The following is a 17,642-nucleotide window of genomic DNA, read 5'->3' as shown; positions in this document are numbered from 1 at the left end:
AAATGGGACATGTAGCTGCTCAGTGTAAAGGAAAGAAAAGATGTGCCAAGTGTGGACGGGCACATGATTACGGTGAATGTGGAAGCAATGTGAAGGTGCTGTAAGTGCTGTAATTGTGGGGGAGAACACAGTGCAGCATTTGGTGGATGCCAGGTACAGAGAGAGGCTAGAGAGGCTCAGAGATACAGAATCAGTCATGATGTATCATATGCAGAGGCTGTAAAACAGATTGGTAGAACTACAGTGCGGACTGATGGAGCTTACATGGATGTACCTGTAGTAAGTGGACCTACTGTCGGGGCTGGTGCTTCCGATGGTCCTGGCATGGTTTCAAGGCCTGTTCAGAAATATTGTGCTCATGAATGTGCGTTGTCAAAGGACACATTGATAATGAATAAAGTTGACTTCATAGCTTTTATTGGTAAGGTTTTCAATACAACTTGGGTTGTGGAAAGCAGAAATGCTAGGTTGAAGGTTATTGTGGAGATGACAAAATAGATGTTGGGGGTAACAGATGTTACTGTTGAAATGGTTGTTGACATACTGAACAATCCTAATGGTGGAGTGTTTCAGCATGATATAGATCAAGTTTAATGGGGTTGGGGAGGGGTTTTCGGGGGAGGGGGCACGGTGTGGTAGACGTGAGGGATTTATTTGGTTTAGAATTTTATTTTCATGGGAGTACAGAATTGGGCAGATCATGACTGATAGTACATTCCATCACAGTAGGTGGCGGCATGCACTTTAAACGTTTGTTTGCGGACCGCCATGACATCATAGAAGAAGAAGAAGCATATGTTCATCATCCACCTTTTCTGGTGAAGCGCTGTCTGTTTTTCACCAAATGTTCAGGGGGTCATTACTGGTATGACTGAATCCTATGCAGGATACTTGTTTGACACTTCAGGTAAGATATTCGACACTTATATGCATATTTGTGTTCAATAAATAAGTTGAGTGTCTCCTCTGAACAGGATAATTTTAAGCTAATGCATCTGTGTTGATAGATTGCCAGCTCCGACAGTGACACTGTCAGTGGGCTGCCGGACGAACGTCAACGTTCAAGGCTTGTGCATGACTATGAAGGCCAAGTTTTGCGGAATGTTTTATCACAGATTTAATTATAAAAATCTTTGTTTTTATCCCCAAACTAGACAGTAGCTAGTCAGTAACGTTAGCTAGGTAGATATATACTGTTCTTTCAACTTAAGTTGGCTGGAGAATGCAGTTGGATAGCTAACGTTAGCTAGGTTACCGGGGGTATCTGCTAACTAGAGGTAATGATGGTTATTTTTCTCGGTAACTATCTATCTACGTTAGCTAGCTAATTAGCTAGCTAGTTAACTTAGCTCTACCCAGACAGCTACTGTACGGTTTATTGCACTCAATAGTGTGTTAGCTGGATGTTTAGCTAACGTTATTTGTTTGCAGATCAAATTACCGTGCTAACCTTACGTTAGCGTTATTTGCAAATAAAGGGGACTGATAAGATAGCTAATTTAGCTAGTTGCTGGGTATTAAATTGGCAGATGAATCGTTAGCCAGCTAGCTGGTGGCCCCCTGATGACTAACAAATCACGTCAGCGTACCCGCATAGCGGTAGTCATGGTAACGCAGCCAGGCCAGGTGAGGTTTGTTCACTCACCTGAAATACAAGCAACAGTCGACAAAACAACTGCTAGTCACGCACCCTCCTGGCCATTATCCTGAACAATATTCAAATATTTGCATAAAAACCTGCTGCGGGAGCCCACAGTGGAGGAAAGTTAAACACTGCCCTACAGTTATCATTGATCAGTGTTTGAGTTGTTGACTGTGTGCAAGTGTTTTGAATTCTGTACCAGGTTGTAGAATTTCAGTCATTTTCCTTTGTGCAAATTAATAGCCGTCCATGTAGCCTTGAATTGTGCTACTTCAGGTATAGATAGGCCTTACTGTTGTTGCATTGTTACCCCTGTCCAGTCAGCCTGGCAGTGGCATCTGTGGTGTTGTGCACTGTTGACAGCCAAGCATGGAGAGGAGTCAGGTCATGACAGATCAAATCAAATCAAACCACATTTTATTCGTCACATACACATGTTTAGCAGATGTTATAGCGGGTGTAGTGAAATGCTTGTGCTTCTAGCTCCGACAGTGCAGTAATATCTAACAATTTCACAACATATGCCCAATACACACAAAACTAGTAAGGAATGGGATTTAAGAATATATACATATATGGACAAGCAATGACAGAGCGGCATGGACTAAGATACAGTAGAATATTATAGAATAGAATGCAGTATATACATATGAGATGAGTAGTGCAAGATATGTAAACATTATTAAAGTGACTAGTGTTCCATTTCTTAAAGTTCTCACAGTCCCAGTCAAAGGACAAGGCTTGCCGCTTTTCCCCAGAGATCTTTCACATGTGGTACTCTGGGCTATTGTACCTGCTGAACAAGGTACATTTACATTTACGTCATTTAGCAGACGCTCTTATCCAGAGCGACTTACAAATAGGTGCATTCACCTTATAGCCAGTGGGATCACCACTTTACAATGTTTAGTATTTTTTATTTTTTATTTTTTATTTTTTTTGGGGTTTGGTTTGGGTTGGGGTAAGGGGGGGTAGAAGGATTACTTTATCGTATTCCTTAAAGAGGTGGGGTTTCAAATGTCTCCGGAAGGTGGTGAGTGACTCCGCTGTCCTGGCGTCGTGAGGGAGCTTGTTCCACCATTGGGGTGCCAGAGCAGCGAACAGTTTTGACTGGGCTGAGCGGGAACTATGCTTCCGCAGAGGTAGGGGAGCCAGCAGGCCAGAGGTGGATGAACGCAATGCCCTCGTTTGGGTATAGGGACTGATCAGAGCCTGAAGGTATGGAGGTGCCGTTCCCCTCACAGCTCCGTAGGCAAGCACCATGGTCTTGTAGCAGATGCGAGCTTCAACTGGAAGCCAGTGGAGTGTGCAGAGGAGCGGGGTGACGTGAGAGAACTTGGGAAGGTTGAACACCAGACGGGCTGCGGCATTCTGGATGAGTTGTAGGGGTTTAATGGCACAGGCAGGGAGCCCAGCCAACAGCGAGTTGCAGTAATCCAGACGGGAGATGACAAGTGCCTGGATTAGGACCTGTGCCGCTTCCTGTGTAAGGCAGGGTCGTACTCTCCGAATGTTGTAGAGCATGAACCTACAGGATCGGGTCACCGCCTTGATGTTAGCGGAGAACGACAGGGTGTTGTCCAGGGTCACGCCAAGGCTCTTCGCACTCTGGGAGGAGGACACAACGGAGTTGTCAACCGTGATGGCGAGATCATGGAACAGGCAGTCCTTCCCCGGGAGGAAGAGCAGCTCCGTCTTGCCAAGGTTCAGCTTGAGGTGGTGATCCGTCATCCATACTGATATGTCTGCCAGACATGCAGAGATGCGATTCGCCACCTGGTTATCAGAAGGGGGAAAGGAGAAGATTAGTTGTGTGTCGTCAGCGTAGCAATGATAGGAGAGGCCATGTGAGGATATGACAGAGCCAAGTGACTTGGTGTATAGGGAGAATAGGAGAGGGCCTAGAACTGAGCCCTGGGGGACACCAGTGGTGAGAGCACGTGGTGCGGAGACAGCTTCTCGCCACGCCACTTGGTAGGAGCGACCGTTCAGGTAGGACGCAATCCAAGAGTGAGCCGCGCCGGAGATGCCCAGCTCGGAGAGGGTGGAGAGGAGGATCTGATGGTTCACAGTATCAAAGGCAGCAGACAGGTCTAGAAGGACAAGAGCAGAGTGGAGAGAGTTAGCTTTAGCAGTGCGGAGAGCCTCCGTGACACAGAGAAGAGCAGTCTCAGTTGAATAACCAGTCTTGAAACCTGACTGGTTTGGATCAAGAAGGTCATTCTGAGAGAGATAGCAAGAGAGTTGGCTAAAGACGGCACGCTCAATAGTTTTGGAGAGAAAAGAAAGAAGGGATACTGGTCTGTTGTTGTTGACATCAGAGGGATCGGTAGTCAAGTGTTCGCCCGCAGGACGCCATGTGAACCTATGTGAATGTAAGACACCTGTCCTTGTTCTCTATGCAGACAGACACATAGTGTGTGTACTGTTACTGTACCCCTGAATTAGCCTAGCACACCACCTGGTCTTTCATGTACAGGAAGGGAGTTTCAGTGTCAGTGTTGGCATGTGCTGTTTATTTATTGATTGTATTATACAACCTTTCTTACAAGGAAAGCATGTAGGCCAGACCTACAGATACAGATCTTCATGCAGTTTCTCAATCTTCCACATAATACAGTTTAGTAGCTTATGATGGGGAACTGTGTGTGTAGGTTCTCTTTATGAATAGCCAGAAACCACCCTAAGCCACTCAAGCTTGTGTCTGAGTTCTCTAGGTTCTAAATGAGATGGTTATCATCACCGGCACAATGTGATTCAGTGACTCACTGTCTCTCTTTCTCTCTCTGCCTCTCTTTTTCTTTTGTGCACCGCCACTCGTGACTTGACTGTCCCAAGCTCACCTCTGTAACCTCTCTCTCTCTGTCTCTCTCTCTCTGTCTCTCTGTCTCTGTCTTTCTCTGTCTCTGTCTCTCTTTCTGTCTGTCTCTCTCTGTCTCTCTCGCTCTCTTTTTCTCACTGCTTTTGAAATCACTGCTGTAAATGTGGTTGAAACTAGCAAATGTGTTGCAAGCCTGAGTGTTCACAGTCCCAGTCACTGTCTTCCTCTAGTGAGATGAGATGCACTGAGAGGAGAGCTCAGCTGGCCTGGCAGCCTGAAAGCAGCCTGAAAGCAGCCTGAAAGCAGCCAGTTCAGCTATAGAGAGAACGACAGACAGGGGCACAGAGAGATAAGAGAGTCCCCCTGCAGTGCCGGGACTGAAGACACAGCTGACGACCGCTGAAAGGCTGTGGCAGCTGATTAGCGAGCCGAACCCTAGTAACCAAACTACTCTAGCAGCTGAACAGTGAGCAAAGCAAACCCTAACTTCTCGAATACACTGACTGATGACCGCTGAGGGGCTTTATTAACAGCCCAGCCAGCCATTTTTGTCAAGATGCAGAACATCTAGAAATGTTAACATGGTCCCTCTGAAGGGATAGATAGATGGTATTGTCATGGTCACACACAGCTGACATGACAACAGCTAAACCTACAGAACAGAAGATATAAACTGGTTCTTGCTGCATTAGCTTAGCAGTCAGAATAACCCCCATTTGCTTTCTTCCCATATATGGATTAGAGAGTGAGAGAGAGAGACAGATGGAGGGAAGAGACAGAGGGAGGAAACATCAGCAGCTTGTGTTTCAGTTCAGAGAGAGAGGGAGAGGGAAATCACTGACAAGGCAGCCTTTATAAGGAGCTGGGAGCAGGAGAACAGAGCAGGGTGTCAGGGTGTGAGACACCATCGTGAAACAACGTCTTCTTGTGTGAATGTGTCAGTGCAACCATTAAAGTGGTTAGTTTTTTCGGTTTCAGCCAGTGTATTGTGTGTTCTAGTCTGATTGTCCGTTTGTGCATGTGACTGTCTAACTGTCCCATACTTGGACCCCAGGATTAGTAGCTGTTGCTTCTGTAAAAGCTAATGATTATCCTAATAAACAAACAAATACTGTGTGGTTTGAATTTCTGCCTGGGTGCATCTACAGTATCTCCACAGATATTTCACCGGATGTATAAATGTGAAGCATCTGGTTGGCGTTTCCACTCACTAGCAAATATGGTGATGAGAGGAAGCCCAGTAGCCGGTAGTGGGAGAAGATGGAGCGAGATGGATTTCGGTCGACATTCTGCTAATTTTCTCATTTATGAAATATTTGATGTCCATACAGTTTTCTGTTTCCAAAACTATAACAAACAGAGTGGACTGCGTTTTGTAGACTTTACCCTAAAGTATCAAAAAATGGTGTTGTTTAGAAGGAGTGCAAGGACGAATTGAGTTATTGCGCACACACACACACTTTAAAGAGTAGGCATTCCCTAAAGGAAATATGCAAATCAATGCTAGAATGCGCCAATAGGATCTCACTATATCGTGCTTGGCTCTGCCCACCTCCTTGTTTGTTCTGCCCACTTTGATTCATTTGCTCCCATTGGAAACGACAAGCTCTGGTCTATCTTGGGTTAGTTATTAAAATCTTTGGCATCTCTGTGTCAGTGTTTGTGAATTGAAAATAATTAGGCACCTCTCGCACTGAGCCACTTTGTTTGTGTTCATTTTGAAGGCAATGTTGTCAGTGTCTATTATGTAACAATGTGGTTGGTTAGTGGTGGTTATGCCTTGAGCCCTGTGTTTTGGACAATCATGTCAAATGACCTGTGACAAACCCCTTTTCTTTTGATATCAGATGGTCCAGCACCATCCTCAGACAATTGCTTTAATTTTTGGTCTAATTGTCATTTCTGGAAAGGCTTAAAATAAAGGTTAAAATCGAGGTCCTGTGACATGATGGGTCATAGTATGCCATACGACCAGCTCCCTAGCTCTCCTAGAAAGTCAAAGCTGCATCAAATTTAGCTAAACTCAAGAAAGGAGTCTCAACAGCTCAGAATAAAACCCCCAACCATGCTCTGCTTTCATGTATTTCTTACAAGTCACCTGTTGAATTCAGAATGATGTTTTGTGCTGTCATTTAGGTTAGAAGACTTTGCATCTGCACTGTTCTTCAAGTAAATGTGTTTTTTTGTGGAAATTGTTAAAAGTAGTCCTTGTGCATAGAGTTATATGGTTTGTTTAACTTTGCAATCATTGTTTTTTATTTGACATACATTTGAAAGTCTCAGTGTCACTCTGTTACCATGGAATTGCCCCCTGTTGAATTTGAGTGTGTTATTTACATCCTCTAAAGCACCTAGCCTAGCCGTTGCCTTTGTGTGAGCTGCTCCCATGTTTGTTCCTCTTATTCCTCCATTGTTGGGAAGGATCCAAATATAGCTTGCTGTACGGTTCTTGACCCTCCGACAAAACCTTCTGTTGCGTTTTTCTTCCTGTTACACACACTGGCACCTCCCTTCTCTGTTTCCCTCCGTTCTCCTCTTCCTGTACGTGGACCTGGCATCTCTCTATCTTTATCTCCTCCCCTCTCCACTCTTCCTGCTTGAGAAATCAGCAGCCATGGTAACCTGGCAGGCTTTGTGAGAAAAGGCTCCTTTCAAACATCACAAGGCCTTCATTAGCTACCAGACTCAGAGGAATCAAAATGGTGGTTCAGTTCACTGGGGAGTCAAGATTTGTATTGGTTAGCCTAGGTATTACAGTCACATAGCCTAGTTATGCAGCCCTGTTGTGATGGGGTGTCAGTGGGATCATGTGAACTGCCCCAGGGGGATGCATGGCAAAGCTGTAGAGCAGCCATACTCAAGATGTAATGAATACACCCCAGTTTAAAGAGTTTGGGTTCGCATATGTCTCGAGGTGGGGGTTTGTTACTACGCTGATAAATGAAAATATCTATCCGGACCTTTGCCTCCTAGGAAATTAGTGTGAAGGACCTTCTCATATAGTATTACAGAGTACCGCTACTTTAGAGCAGTCCTGCATTGAGATGAAGGGGAACCAAAGAATAGTTAATGTGTACAGTAAGCCTATAATAGGCTGAGTTTGTTCTCATTTGAATATTGCCATGGAGATGATGTAGACCAATTTATGCATTAAAGACATGCTCCGGAACTTTGGCGACAAGTACGTTTTTTTTTTTTTTGGGCTGGATGTGTCAATGTGTAGTTCATACATGCATAATGTATGAGCAGAATTACTGTCTTAACTCAATTAGCCACAAAATTCACAGCTTGAAAGAGCCTGTTTACTGGAAGCTGTGCGTCACCATTTTCCCTACATTTCCCCCCATGTGGGCCAGCCCCCTAGACATTCGAGTTCCAGCCAATGACATTCAGCCCCTCGCCATTTGAGTGACAGCTTGCAAGATGCACACTTGAGACAGAGCAGTGAAGTAGTGCACATACACTACAGTCCAAAGTTTGGACACACCTACTCATTCAAGGGTTTTTCTTTGTTTTTATAATAATATAATAATAATAATATGCCATTTAGCAGACGCTTTTATCCAAAGCGACTTACAGTCATGCATGCATACATTTTTGTGTATGGGTGGTCCCGGGGCTCGAACCCACTACCTTGGCGTTTCAAGCGCCGTGCTCTACCAGTTGAGCTACAGAGGACCACTATTTTCTACATTGTAGAATAATAGTGAAGACATCAAAACGTTGAAATAACACATATGGAATCATGTAGTAACCAAAAAAGTGTTAAACAAATCAAAATAGATTTTATATTTAAGATTCTTCAAATAGCCACCCTTTGCCTTGATGACAGCTTTGCACACTCTTGGAATTCTCTCAACCAGCTTCACCTGGAATGCTTTTCCAACAGTCTTGAAGGAGTTCCCAACTATGCTGAGCACTTGTTGGCTGCTTTTCCTTCACTCTGCCATCCGACTCATCCCAAACCATCTCAATTGGGTTGAGGTCGGGGGATTGTGGAGGCCAGGTCATCTGATGCAGCACTCCATCATTCTCCGTCTTGGTAAAATAGCCCTTACACAGCCTGGAGGTGTGTTGGGTCATTGTCCTGTTGAAAAACAAATGATAGTTCCACTAAGCCCAAACCAGATGGGATGGCTTATCGCTGCAGAATGCTGAGGTAGCCATGCTGGTTAACTGTGCCTTGAATTCTAAATATATTACAGACAGTGTCACCAGCAAAGCACCCCCACACCATAATACCTCCTCCTCCATGCTTTACGGTGGGAACTACACATGCAGAGATCATCCGTTCACCCACACCGCGTCTCACAAAGACACGGCGGTTGGAACCAAAAATCTCCAATTTGGACTCCAGAACAAAGGACACATTTCCACCGGTCTAATGTCCATTGCTCATGTTTCTTGGCCCAAGCAGGTCTCTTCTTATTATTGGCGTCCTTTAGTAGTGGTTTCTTTGCAGCAATTCGACCATGAAGGCCTGATTCACACAGTCTCCTCTGAACAGTTGATGTTGAGATGTGTCTGTGACTTGAACTCTGAAGCATTTATTTGTGCTGCAATTTCTGAGGCTGGTAACTTATCTTCTGCAGCAGAGGTAACTCTGGGTCTTCCATTCCTGTGGTGGTCCTCACGAGAGCCAGTTTCATCATAGCGCTTGATGGTTTTTGCAGCTGCACTTGAAGAAACGTTCAAAGTTCTTGACATTTTCCAGATTGACTGACCTTCATGTCTTAAAGGAATGATGGACTGTCTTTTCTCTTTGCTTATTTGAGCTGTTCTTGCCATAATATGGACTTGGTCTTTTACCAAATAGGGCTATTTTCTGTATACACCCCCACCTTGTCACAACACAACTGACTGGCTCAAACGCATTAAGAAGGAAAGAAATTCCACAAATGAACTTTTAACAAGGCACACCTGTTAATTGAAATGCATTCCAGGTGACTACCTCATGAAGCTGGTTGAGAGAATGCCAAGAGTGTGCAAAGCGTTCATCAAGGCAAAGGGTGGCTACTTTGAAGAATCTCAAATATAAAATATATTTTGATTTGTTTAACACTTTTTTGGTTACTACATGATTCCATATATGTTATTTCATAGTTTTGATGTCTTTACCATTATTATACAATGTAATTTTTTTTTGAAAAAATAAAGAAATGCCTTGAATGAGTAGGTGTGTCCAAACTTTTGATTGGTAGTGTATCTGCACATATGTGACATAGTAAGCAATTTTCGGTGACCACTTTTGGCTCGTGAGCACTACTTTCAGAACTAGTGGCTAAAAAATATACAAAAGTACCAGAGAATCTCTTTAACAGCCTTAGGGTGATGGAGGGGATGTTTCTGACAAGTGTACCTAGAGGTTTGCCCCGCCCATATCCCAGGTCAGCTCCCTCATGTCCATCCACACATTGGCGTTGTATTGAATGACACTTGATTTTGCATCACCATGGGTAAAACTTTACCTTGCATTCTCTTACTTTGCAGATGACAAGTTTTATATTCTACTTTACTGAAATGAATGACACAACTTTCAATGAAAAATATGGATGGGATCTTCATATTTTCTTCCCTCTCTCTGCTTTCTTTCTCCATTTCTCCTCCACTTTCTTCTTTCTACCTTTATCCTTCTCTCTCTCTCTCTCTCTCTCTCTCTCTCTCTCTCTCTCTCTCTCTCTCAAACTCTGTCCTTTTCCTCTTATATCAACAGAATAACTAGCTCACTGTTGCCACCCTCAGGTGCTTATGTGTAACTGCACAAGCTCAGCCTCTATGCTCCCTGTAGGAGTTCTTGATATTTCCCCTACCGGTTTTCTTGAGGTTACTATGGGTTAAATAATAAATGCTCTTCACAATATCAGCCTCATTTCATCATTACTTTTATTTTTGTTTTTCCGTTTCCTTTCTAGGTGATTTAACTCATTTCTCCTCCATTCATGCGTCTGGCTTGGTTTAGCTGTCATGGATGACAAGGCCTCGGTGGGGAAAGTTAGCGTGTCGTCCGACTCAGTGTCCACCCTGAACAGTGAGGACTTTGTGCTGGTGTCGCGGCTGGGGGACGACACCCCAGGCTCCTCCATTAATAACGGTAGCGATGACGAAAAGACAGGACTGAAGGTAAGACAAAAGAAAGAGTGCCTGGGTGAGTGGACAGAATCCTAACATGCCTGGTCCCAATTCACTCACGCCCTTCCCTTTCACCTATAGCCTGGGTGCCAGTCTGTTGCTGCTCTCTTGACAACTCCTTATGGAAATTGTCATGCCAAACATTGCTTGGCTTGACAATGACAAATGGAGTAGACAAACAGATCTAGGACCAGGCCCTAAGCCCCTACCTAACCCTGTGATGTTTGCACTGCAGATCTGAAGTTCCTGGGTAGGTGTAGGCCTAAGCAATGCAGTGATGGAGTTTTTTTAATGTAACCTTTATTTTGACAGGGAGTCATGCTGATACCAAGGTCTCTTTGACAGATGAGCCCTGTAATTACACAAATATGCACAAAAATATACACATCAATACACTTTAAGTGGTCGGGGACATTGCCCTGTGTAGGGTGCCGTCTTTCGGATGGGACGTTAAACGGGTGTCCTGACTCTCTGTGGTAATTTAAAGATCCAATGGCACTTATCGTAAGAGTAGGGGTGTTAACCCCATTGACCATGCTAAATTCCCTTATACCGTCATGGCCACCTGATCATCCCCAGCTTCCATTTGGCTCATTAATTCCCGCTCCTTTCCCCTGTAACTATTCCCCAGGTTGTTGCTGTAAATGAGAATATGTTCTCAGTCAACTTACCTGGTAAAATAAGGGTAAAATAAAGAAAGAAAACTATGAAAAGCTAAACAGAGACATAAACATAGAAAACAAACACATTCTTCAGTGAAATGGTCCTCAATGAGCCATCTGAATGGTCCTCAGTGAGCCATCTGAATGGTCTTCAGTGAGCCATCTGAATGGTCCTCAATGAGCCATCTGAATGGTCTTCAGTGAGCCATCTGAATGGTCTTCAGTGAGCCATCTGAATGGTCCTCAATGAGCCATCTGAATGGTCCTCAGTGAGCCATCTGAATGGTCCTCAATGAGCCATCTGAATGGTCTTCAGTGAGCCATCTGAATGGTCCTCAATGAGCCATCTGAATGGTCTTCAGTGAGCCATCTGAATGGTCCTCAATGAGCCATCTGAATGGTCTTCAGTGAGCCATCTGAATGGTCCTCAATGAGCCATCTGAATGGTCTTCAGTGAGCCATCTGAATGGTCCTCAATGAGCCATCTGAATGGTCCTCAGTGAGCCATCTGAATGATCCTCAATGAGCCATCTGAATGGTCTTCAGTGAGCCATCTGAATGGTCTTCAGTGAGCCATCTGAATGGTCTTCAATGAGCCATCTGAATGGTCCTCAATGAGCCATCTGAATGGTCCTCAGTGAGCCATCTGAATGGTCCTCAATGAGCCATCTGAATGGTCTTCAGTGAGCCATCTGAATGGTCCTCAATGAGCCATCTGAATGGTCTTCAGTGAGCCATCTGAATGGTCTTCAGTGAGCCATCTGAATGGTCCTCAATGAGCCATCTGAATGGTCCTCAATGAGCCATCTGAATGGTCCTCAATGAGCCATCTGAATGGTCCTCAATGAGCCATCTGAATGGTCTTCAATGAGCCATCTGAATGGTCTTCAGTGAGCCATCTGAATGGTCTTCAATGAGCCATCTGAATGGTCTTCAGTGAGCCATCTGAATGGTCTTCAATGAGCCATCTGAATTGCCCTAAAGGCACCAAATCATCCAATTTGAGAGTTTTGGAGATTATTCCACAAGTTCCACAGCATGCACATCACTGACAACCTGAAATGGTCACTTCACACAGACGGCGTGGTGAAGAAGCGCCTCTTCAACCTCAGGAGGCTGAAGAAATGTGTCTTGGTCCCTAAGACCCTCACGAGCTACTACAGACACACCATTGAGGACATCATGTCAGGCTGTACACCGCCTGGTACGGAAATAGCACTGTCCGCAACCGCAGGGCTCTCCAGTTCTAGATGGGAACCACCCGGTACTCCACCCTGCACCTTAGTGACTGCTGCCCTGAACACATTGAACACTGGTCACTTTAATAATGTTTACATACTGTTTCCACCACGTTATATGTAGATACTGTATTCTAGTCATGGCTCCTCCTAAATAACTTTTTCCTCTTTTTATTTTTTCTTGATTATGTATGTATTGTTTTTTTATTGCTAGGTATTACTGCACTGTTGGAGCTAGAAACACAAGCATTTAGCTAGGTGTTACTGCACTGTTGGAGCTAGAAACACAAGCATTTAGCTAGGTATTACTGCACTGTTGGAGCTAGAAACACAAGCATTTAGCTAGGTGTTACTGCACTGTTGGAGCTAGAAACACAAGCATTTAGCTAGGTGTTACTGCACTGTTGGAGCTAGAAACACAAGCATTTAGCTAGGTGTTACTGCACTGTTGGAGCTAGAAACACAAGCATTTAGCTAGGTGTTACTGCACTGTTGGAGCTAGAAACACAAGCATTTAGCTAGGTGTTACTGCACTGTTGGAGCTAGAAACACAAGCATTTAGCTAGGTGTTACTGCACTGTTGGAGCTAGAAACACAAGCATTTAGCTAGGTGTTACTGCACTGTTGGAGCTAGAAACACAAGCATTTAGCTAGGTGCTACTGCACTGTTGGAGCTAGAAACACAAGCATTTAGCTAGCTGCTACTGCACTGTTGGAGCTAGAAACACAAGCATTTAGCTAGGTGTTACTGCACTGTTGGAGCTAGAAACACAAGCATTTAGCTAGGTGTTACTGCACTGTTGGAGCTAGAAACACAAGCATTTAGCTAGGTGTTACTGCACTGTTGGAGCTAGAAACACAAGCATTTAGCTAGGTGTTACTGCACTGTTGGAGCTAGAAACACAAGCATTTAGCTAGGTGTTACTGCACTGTTGGAGCTAGAAACACAAGCATTTAGCTAGGTGTTACTGCACTGTTGGAGCTAGAAACACAAGCATTTAGCTAGGTGTTACTGCACTGTTGGAGCTAGAAACACAAGCATTTAGCTAGGTGTTACTGCACTGTTGGAGCTAGAAACACAAGCATTTAGCTAGGTGTTACTGCACTGTTGGAGCTAGAAACACAAGCATTTAGCTAGGTGTTACTGCACTGTTGGAGCTAGAAACACAAGCATTTAGCTAGGTGTTACTGCACTGTTGGAGCTAGAAACACAAGCATTTAGCTAGGTGTTACTGCACTGTTGGAGCTAGGTATTATTGCACTGTTGGAGCTAGAAACACAAGCATTTAGCTAGGTATTACTGCACTGTTGGAGCTAGAAACACAAGCATTTAGCTAGGTGTTACTGCACTGTTGGAGCTAGAAACACAAGCATTTAGCTAGGTGTTACTGCACTGTTGGAGCTAGGTATTATTGCACTGTTGGAGCTAGAAACACAAGCATTTAGCTATGTATTACTGCACTGTTGGAGCTAGAAACACAAGCATTTAGCTAGGTATTACTGCGCTGTTGGAGCTAGAAACACAAGCATTTAGCTAGGTGTTACTGCACTGTTGGAGCTAGAAACACAAGCATTTAGCTAGGTGTTACTGCACTGTTGGAGCTAGAAACACAAGCATTTAGCTAGGTGTTACTGCACGGTTGGAGCTAGAAACACAAGCATTTAGCTAGGTGTTACTGCACTGTTGGAGCTAGAAACACAAACATTTAGCTAGGTGTTACTGCACTGTTGGAGCTAGAAACACAAGCATTTAGCTAGGTGTTACTGCATTGTTGGAGCTAGGTATTACTGCACTGTTGGAGCTAGAAACACAAGCATTTAGCTAGGTGTTACTGCACTGTTGGAGCTAGAAACAAGCATTTAGCTAGGTGTTACTGCACTGTTGGAGCTAGGTATTATTGCACTGTTGGAGCTAGAAACACAAGCATTTAGCTAGGTATTACTGCACTGTTGGAGCTAGAAACACAAGCATTTAGCTAGGTATTACTGCGCTGTTGGAGCTAGAAACACAAGCATTTAGCTAGGTGTTACTGCACTGTTGGAGCTAGAAACACAAGCATTTAGCTAGGTGTTACTGCACTGTTGGAGCTAGAAACACAAGCATTTAGCTAGGTGTTACTGCATTGTTGGAGCTAGGTATTACTGCACTGTTGGAGCTAGAAACACAAGCATTTAGCTAGGTGTTGCTGCCTTGTTGGAGCTAGAAACACAAGCATTTAGCTAGTTATTACTGCACTGTTGGAGCTAGAAACACAAGCATTTAGCTAGGTGTTACTGCACTGTTTGAGCTAGAAACACAAGCATTTAGCTAGGTGTTACTGCACTGTTGGAGCTAGAAACACAAGCATTTAGCTAGGTGTTACCGCACTGTTGGAGCTAGAAACACAAGCATTTAGCTAGGTGTTACCGCACTGTTGGAGCTAGAAACAAAGCATTTAGCTAGGTGTTACTGCACTGTTGGAGCTAGGTATTACGGCACTGTTGGAGCTAGAAACACAAGCATTTCGCTGCACCTGCGATAACATCTGCAAATCAGTATACGCAACCAATAAAATTTGATTTGATTTGAAGTAAGCCTAACTATATTGCTTAGGCCGGTCCTACCCCTTGCAGATCTGCAAAGTGCAAACAAAAAAAGGGTTAAAGCCAAGGGGAAGGGATGGGGAGCGAATTGGGACAGGTGTGTGGAACATTCTGTCTTGATAGTCAACTCACCTGAATATCAAGGCCTCAATCAGTGACTGATTGAAATGTAACTGTAACCGCATCAATGCAGCATCACACTATCAGTAGCAGAAACGTCTGCCTTCTCCGACCACTGATGTTAAACTACCATGGAATTCAGTGTCAAATCACCCTATTTGACTAAAGCTCTCATTCCCCTTCCAATGCACGCACTCACTCACTCTCATACTTTAGCTAATCATCTGAGAAACCCATTCCATGCTTTGCCCTTATTAACTTATCCTCACCAACTACAACTAGGCTACCTCCTCTGTTAAGACTTCAATATTTGTCCTCCCATTTGTTTGTTGTGGATATAGGCCTACTGTTTATTAGGGCTGTGACGGTCATGGAATTTTGGATGACTGCGGCCTCCGTAATAACCGCTTGAATAGCAAAAATTAAATAACAAATATTTTTTCGCCGCACATGTTCTCCTTTCCTCCGCTCCTGACTGCATGTGCTGCCATTAGAAATAGAATGACTAGAACGGGCGTCCCCGTTGTGACGTCACGAGAGGCTACACAGCTTTCAGCGGGATTGCTCAAGTAGTGCAAGGAGACAAGGTTCAAACAAAACAAGGATTTTATTATAGGTCTTGGGAAATTAACGAAAATATAACAAAATTCTGTTCTCTTGTGGCTCTTTAAGGGTTAACAGTTCAGGGATGTCTCTTCCACATCCAAAATCATAATTCTCACTCGCTCAGATAACTTTTCCCCAGCCTTACTGTAGTCCACGTTGCAGCTAGTGGCCAACCCAGCAAAAAGTCCTTCCAAATGTCTCTCACGTATTTCCACAGGTGCATATATCCAAAGGTGAGTATTTCCCAAAGGTAAGTATCTCCAAATCCTTATATTCCTCATGGAAGTGGACGTGCAGCACTCTTGTCCTCCAGAGAGCCCAGGTTGGAGACTGTGTCTCTTCACCCCCCACACACTCCCTCAGTGTGTCTCTTCCCTTCCCAAACCTTCAGCTCATCAGCTCCTCATTTGTTCCAGCTGCGTGGGAAGATTGGCCATAGAGGGGTGGAGTTCCCGACCATACCAGCAGATGGAGCCATAGCTGTCTGGGTTTGCAGCCACCTCAGGGGGATGTAACGTCCCTCCAGGACACAGCCTCTCGTGACATCACACCGTTCAAATCAATAATGGCATAATGGGTGGACTGGCAGCCATTGTGAGTGTACCCATATGAGCAAAGCAGGAAGGGTACCCATCCATATGTGCTGTGATTTGTTGATTCAACTCAACTGACATTACAAAAAATACATTCCATTGCATGAGCCACATCATTTAAAATAATTTGAATGAAAATTCTACATTACCATGGAAATGATTGCATCACAATACCAGGCAGCCATTGTGAGTGTACCTATGAGTTTACCAGTCAAATTGCCAGGGTTAGAGGTTCCAAGCCCATTCTATTCATCGTTTGCTACAACACCTTGCTTGTTTCAGCAAGGGGCAACAAAGTTTCATCACACTGTTACGAGTCCATGTTATCGCAGAAACGGACTCAACCGTACAAATGCGTGGCTGTCCCGTCTTCAGTCAGCAGTTTATTTGGGGGGGAATGGTTAGAGAATTGTTTTTTTTTGGGGGGGGGTTTATGACAGTTATTTTATTTTCATGACGGTCTTTATCCATAACCGTCGGTTACACGGTTATACAGTAATTGTGCCAGCCCTACTGTCCATGTGGGTCTGTACCATTTAAGCAACTGTCTAAGGGAAAGCTAGCCTTCAGTACATTTTCATTAGCCTATATTCAGTGTCAGTACAGCGCATCCATTAAGAGGAGAGGAAGCCAATGATGTACTGTAAATAAACATGAATACACTGTACTCTATGTATGTCTATGGAGGAAGCTGCTGAGGGCAGAGATTCAGGAGGATGGATGGAGCTTCTTCGTCACTCCTGTGTGTCTCTATGGTGTCAGGTTGCCTGGGCTGGGTGAGGGAATTATTGTCCATTTAAGATTTTCATCTTTCTCTCTCCCTCTCTCTCTCTCTCTCTCTCTCTCTCTCCTTTCTGTCTTTGTCCCTGTGTCTCTTTCCCACTCTCTCTGTCTCACTCTCCATGCTAACAAACACTTACTGTACAGGTTATCAGGCTGTAGGTCACATCCCAGTGATCACAAGTCATTCTGGCAGTCTTCTGTGTATTTATCGCCTAATGTTTATAAAATATACAGTACCAGTCAAAGGTTTGGACACACCTACTAATTCCAGGGTTTTTCTTCATTATTGCTATTTTTTACATTGTAGAATAATAGTGAAGACATCAAAACTATGAAATAACACATATGGAATCATGTAGTAACCAAAAAAGTGTTAAACAAATCTAAATATATTTTATATTTGAGAGTAGCCACACTTTGCCTTGATGCCAGCTTTGCACACTCTTGGCATTCTCTCAACCAGCT

The 17,642-nt window shown here is 44.0% G+C and overlaps 1 protein-coding gene across 3 annotated transcripts in view; it reads left to right on the top strand.

The window, feature by feature from the left end:
• The first annotated feature begins 776 nt into the window (after window positions 1–776).
• LOC121573460 (rab GTPase-activating protein 1) overlaps window positions 777–17,642 on the top strand; it is a 145,384-nt gene continuing 128,518 nt past the window's right edge. For 2 of the 3 annotated variants that reach the window (XM_041885469.1, XM_041885468.1), the window contains exons 1-2: window positions 802–907; window positions 10,376–10,583. In XM_041885469.1, the coding sequence (XP_041741403.1) occupies window positions 10,428–10,583 (156 nt within the window). In that variant the 5' untranslated portion in view covers window positions 802–907; window positions 10,376–10,427. Of the gene's footprint in view, window positions 908–10,375; window positions 10,584–17,642 lie in introns of all 3 variants that reach the window. The other variant, XM_041885470.1, reaches the window with a different exon arrangement.

The sequence above is a fragment of the Coregonus clupeaformis genome, chromosome 9, assembly GCF_020615455.1.
Source record: "Coregonus clupeaformis isolate EN_2021a chromosome 9, ASM2061545v1, whole genome shotgun sequence".
Classification (NCBI taxonomy): Eukaryota; Metazoa; Chordata; class Actinopteri; order Salmoniformes; family Salmonidae; genus Coregonus; species Coregonus clupeaformis.
Note: the sequence above shows the minus strand (reverse complement) of the source record. Positions and strands in the feature narration are given on the sequence as shown.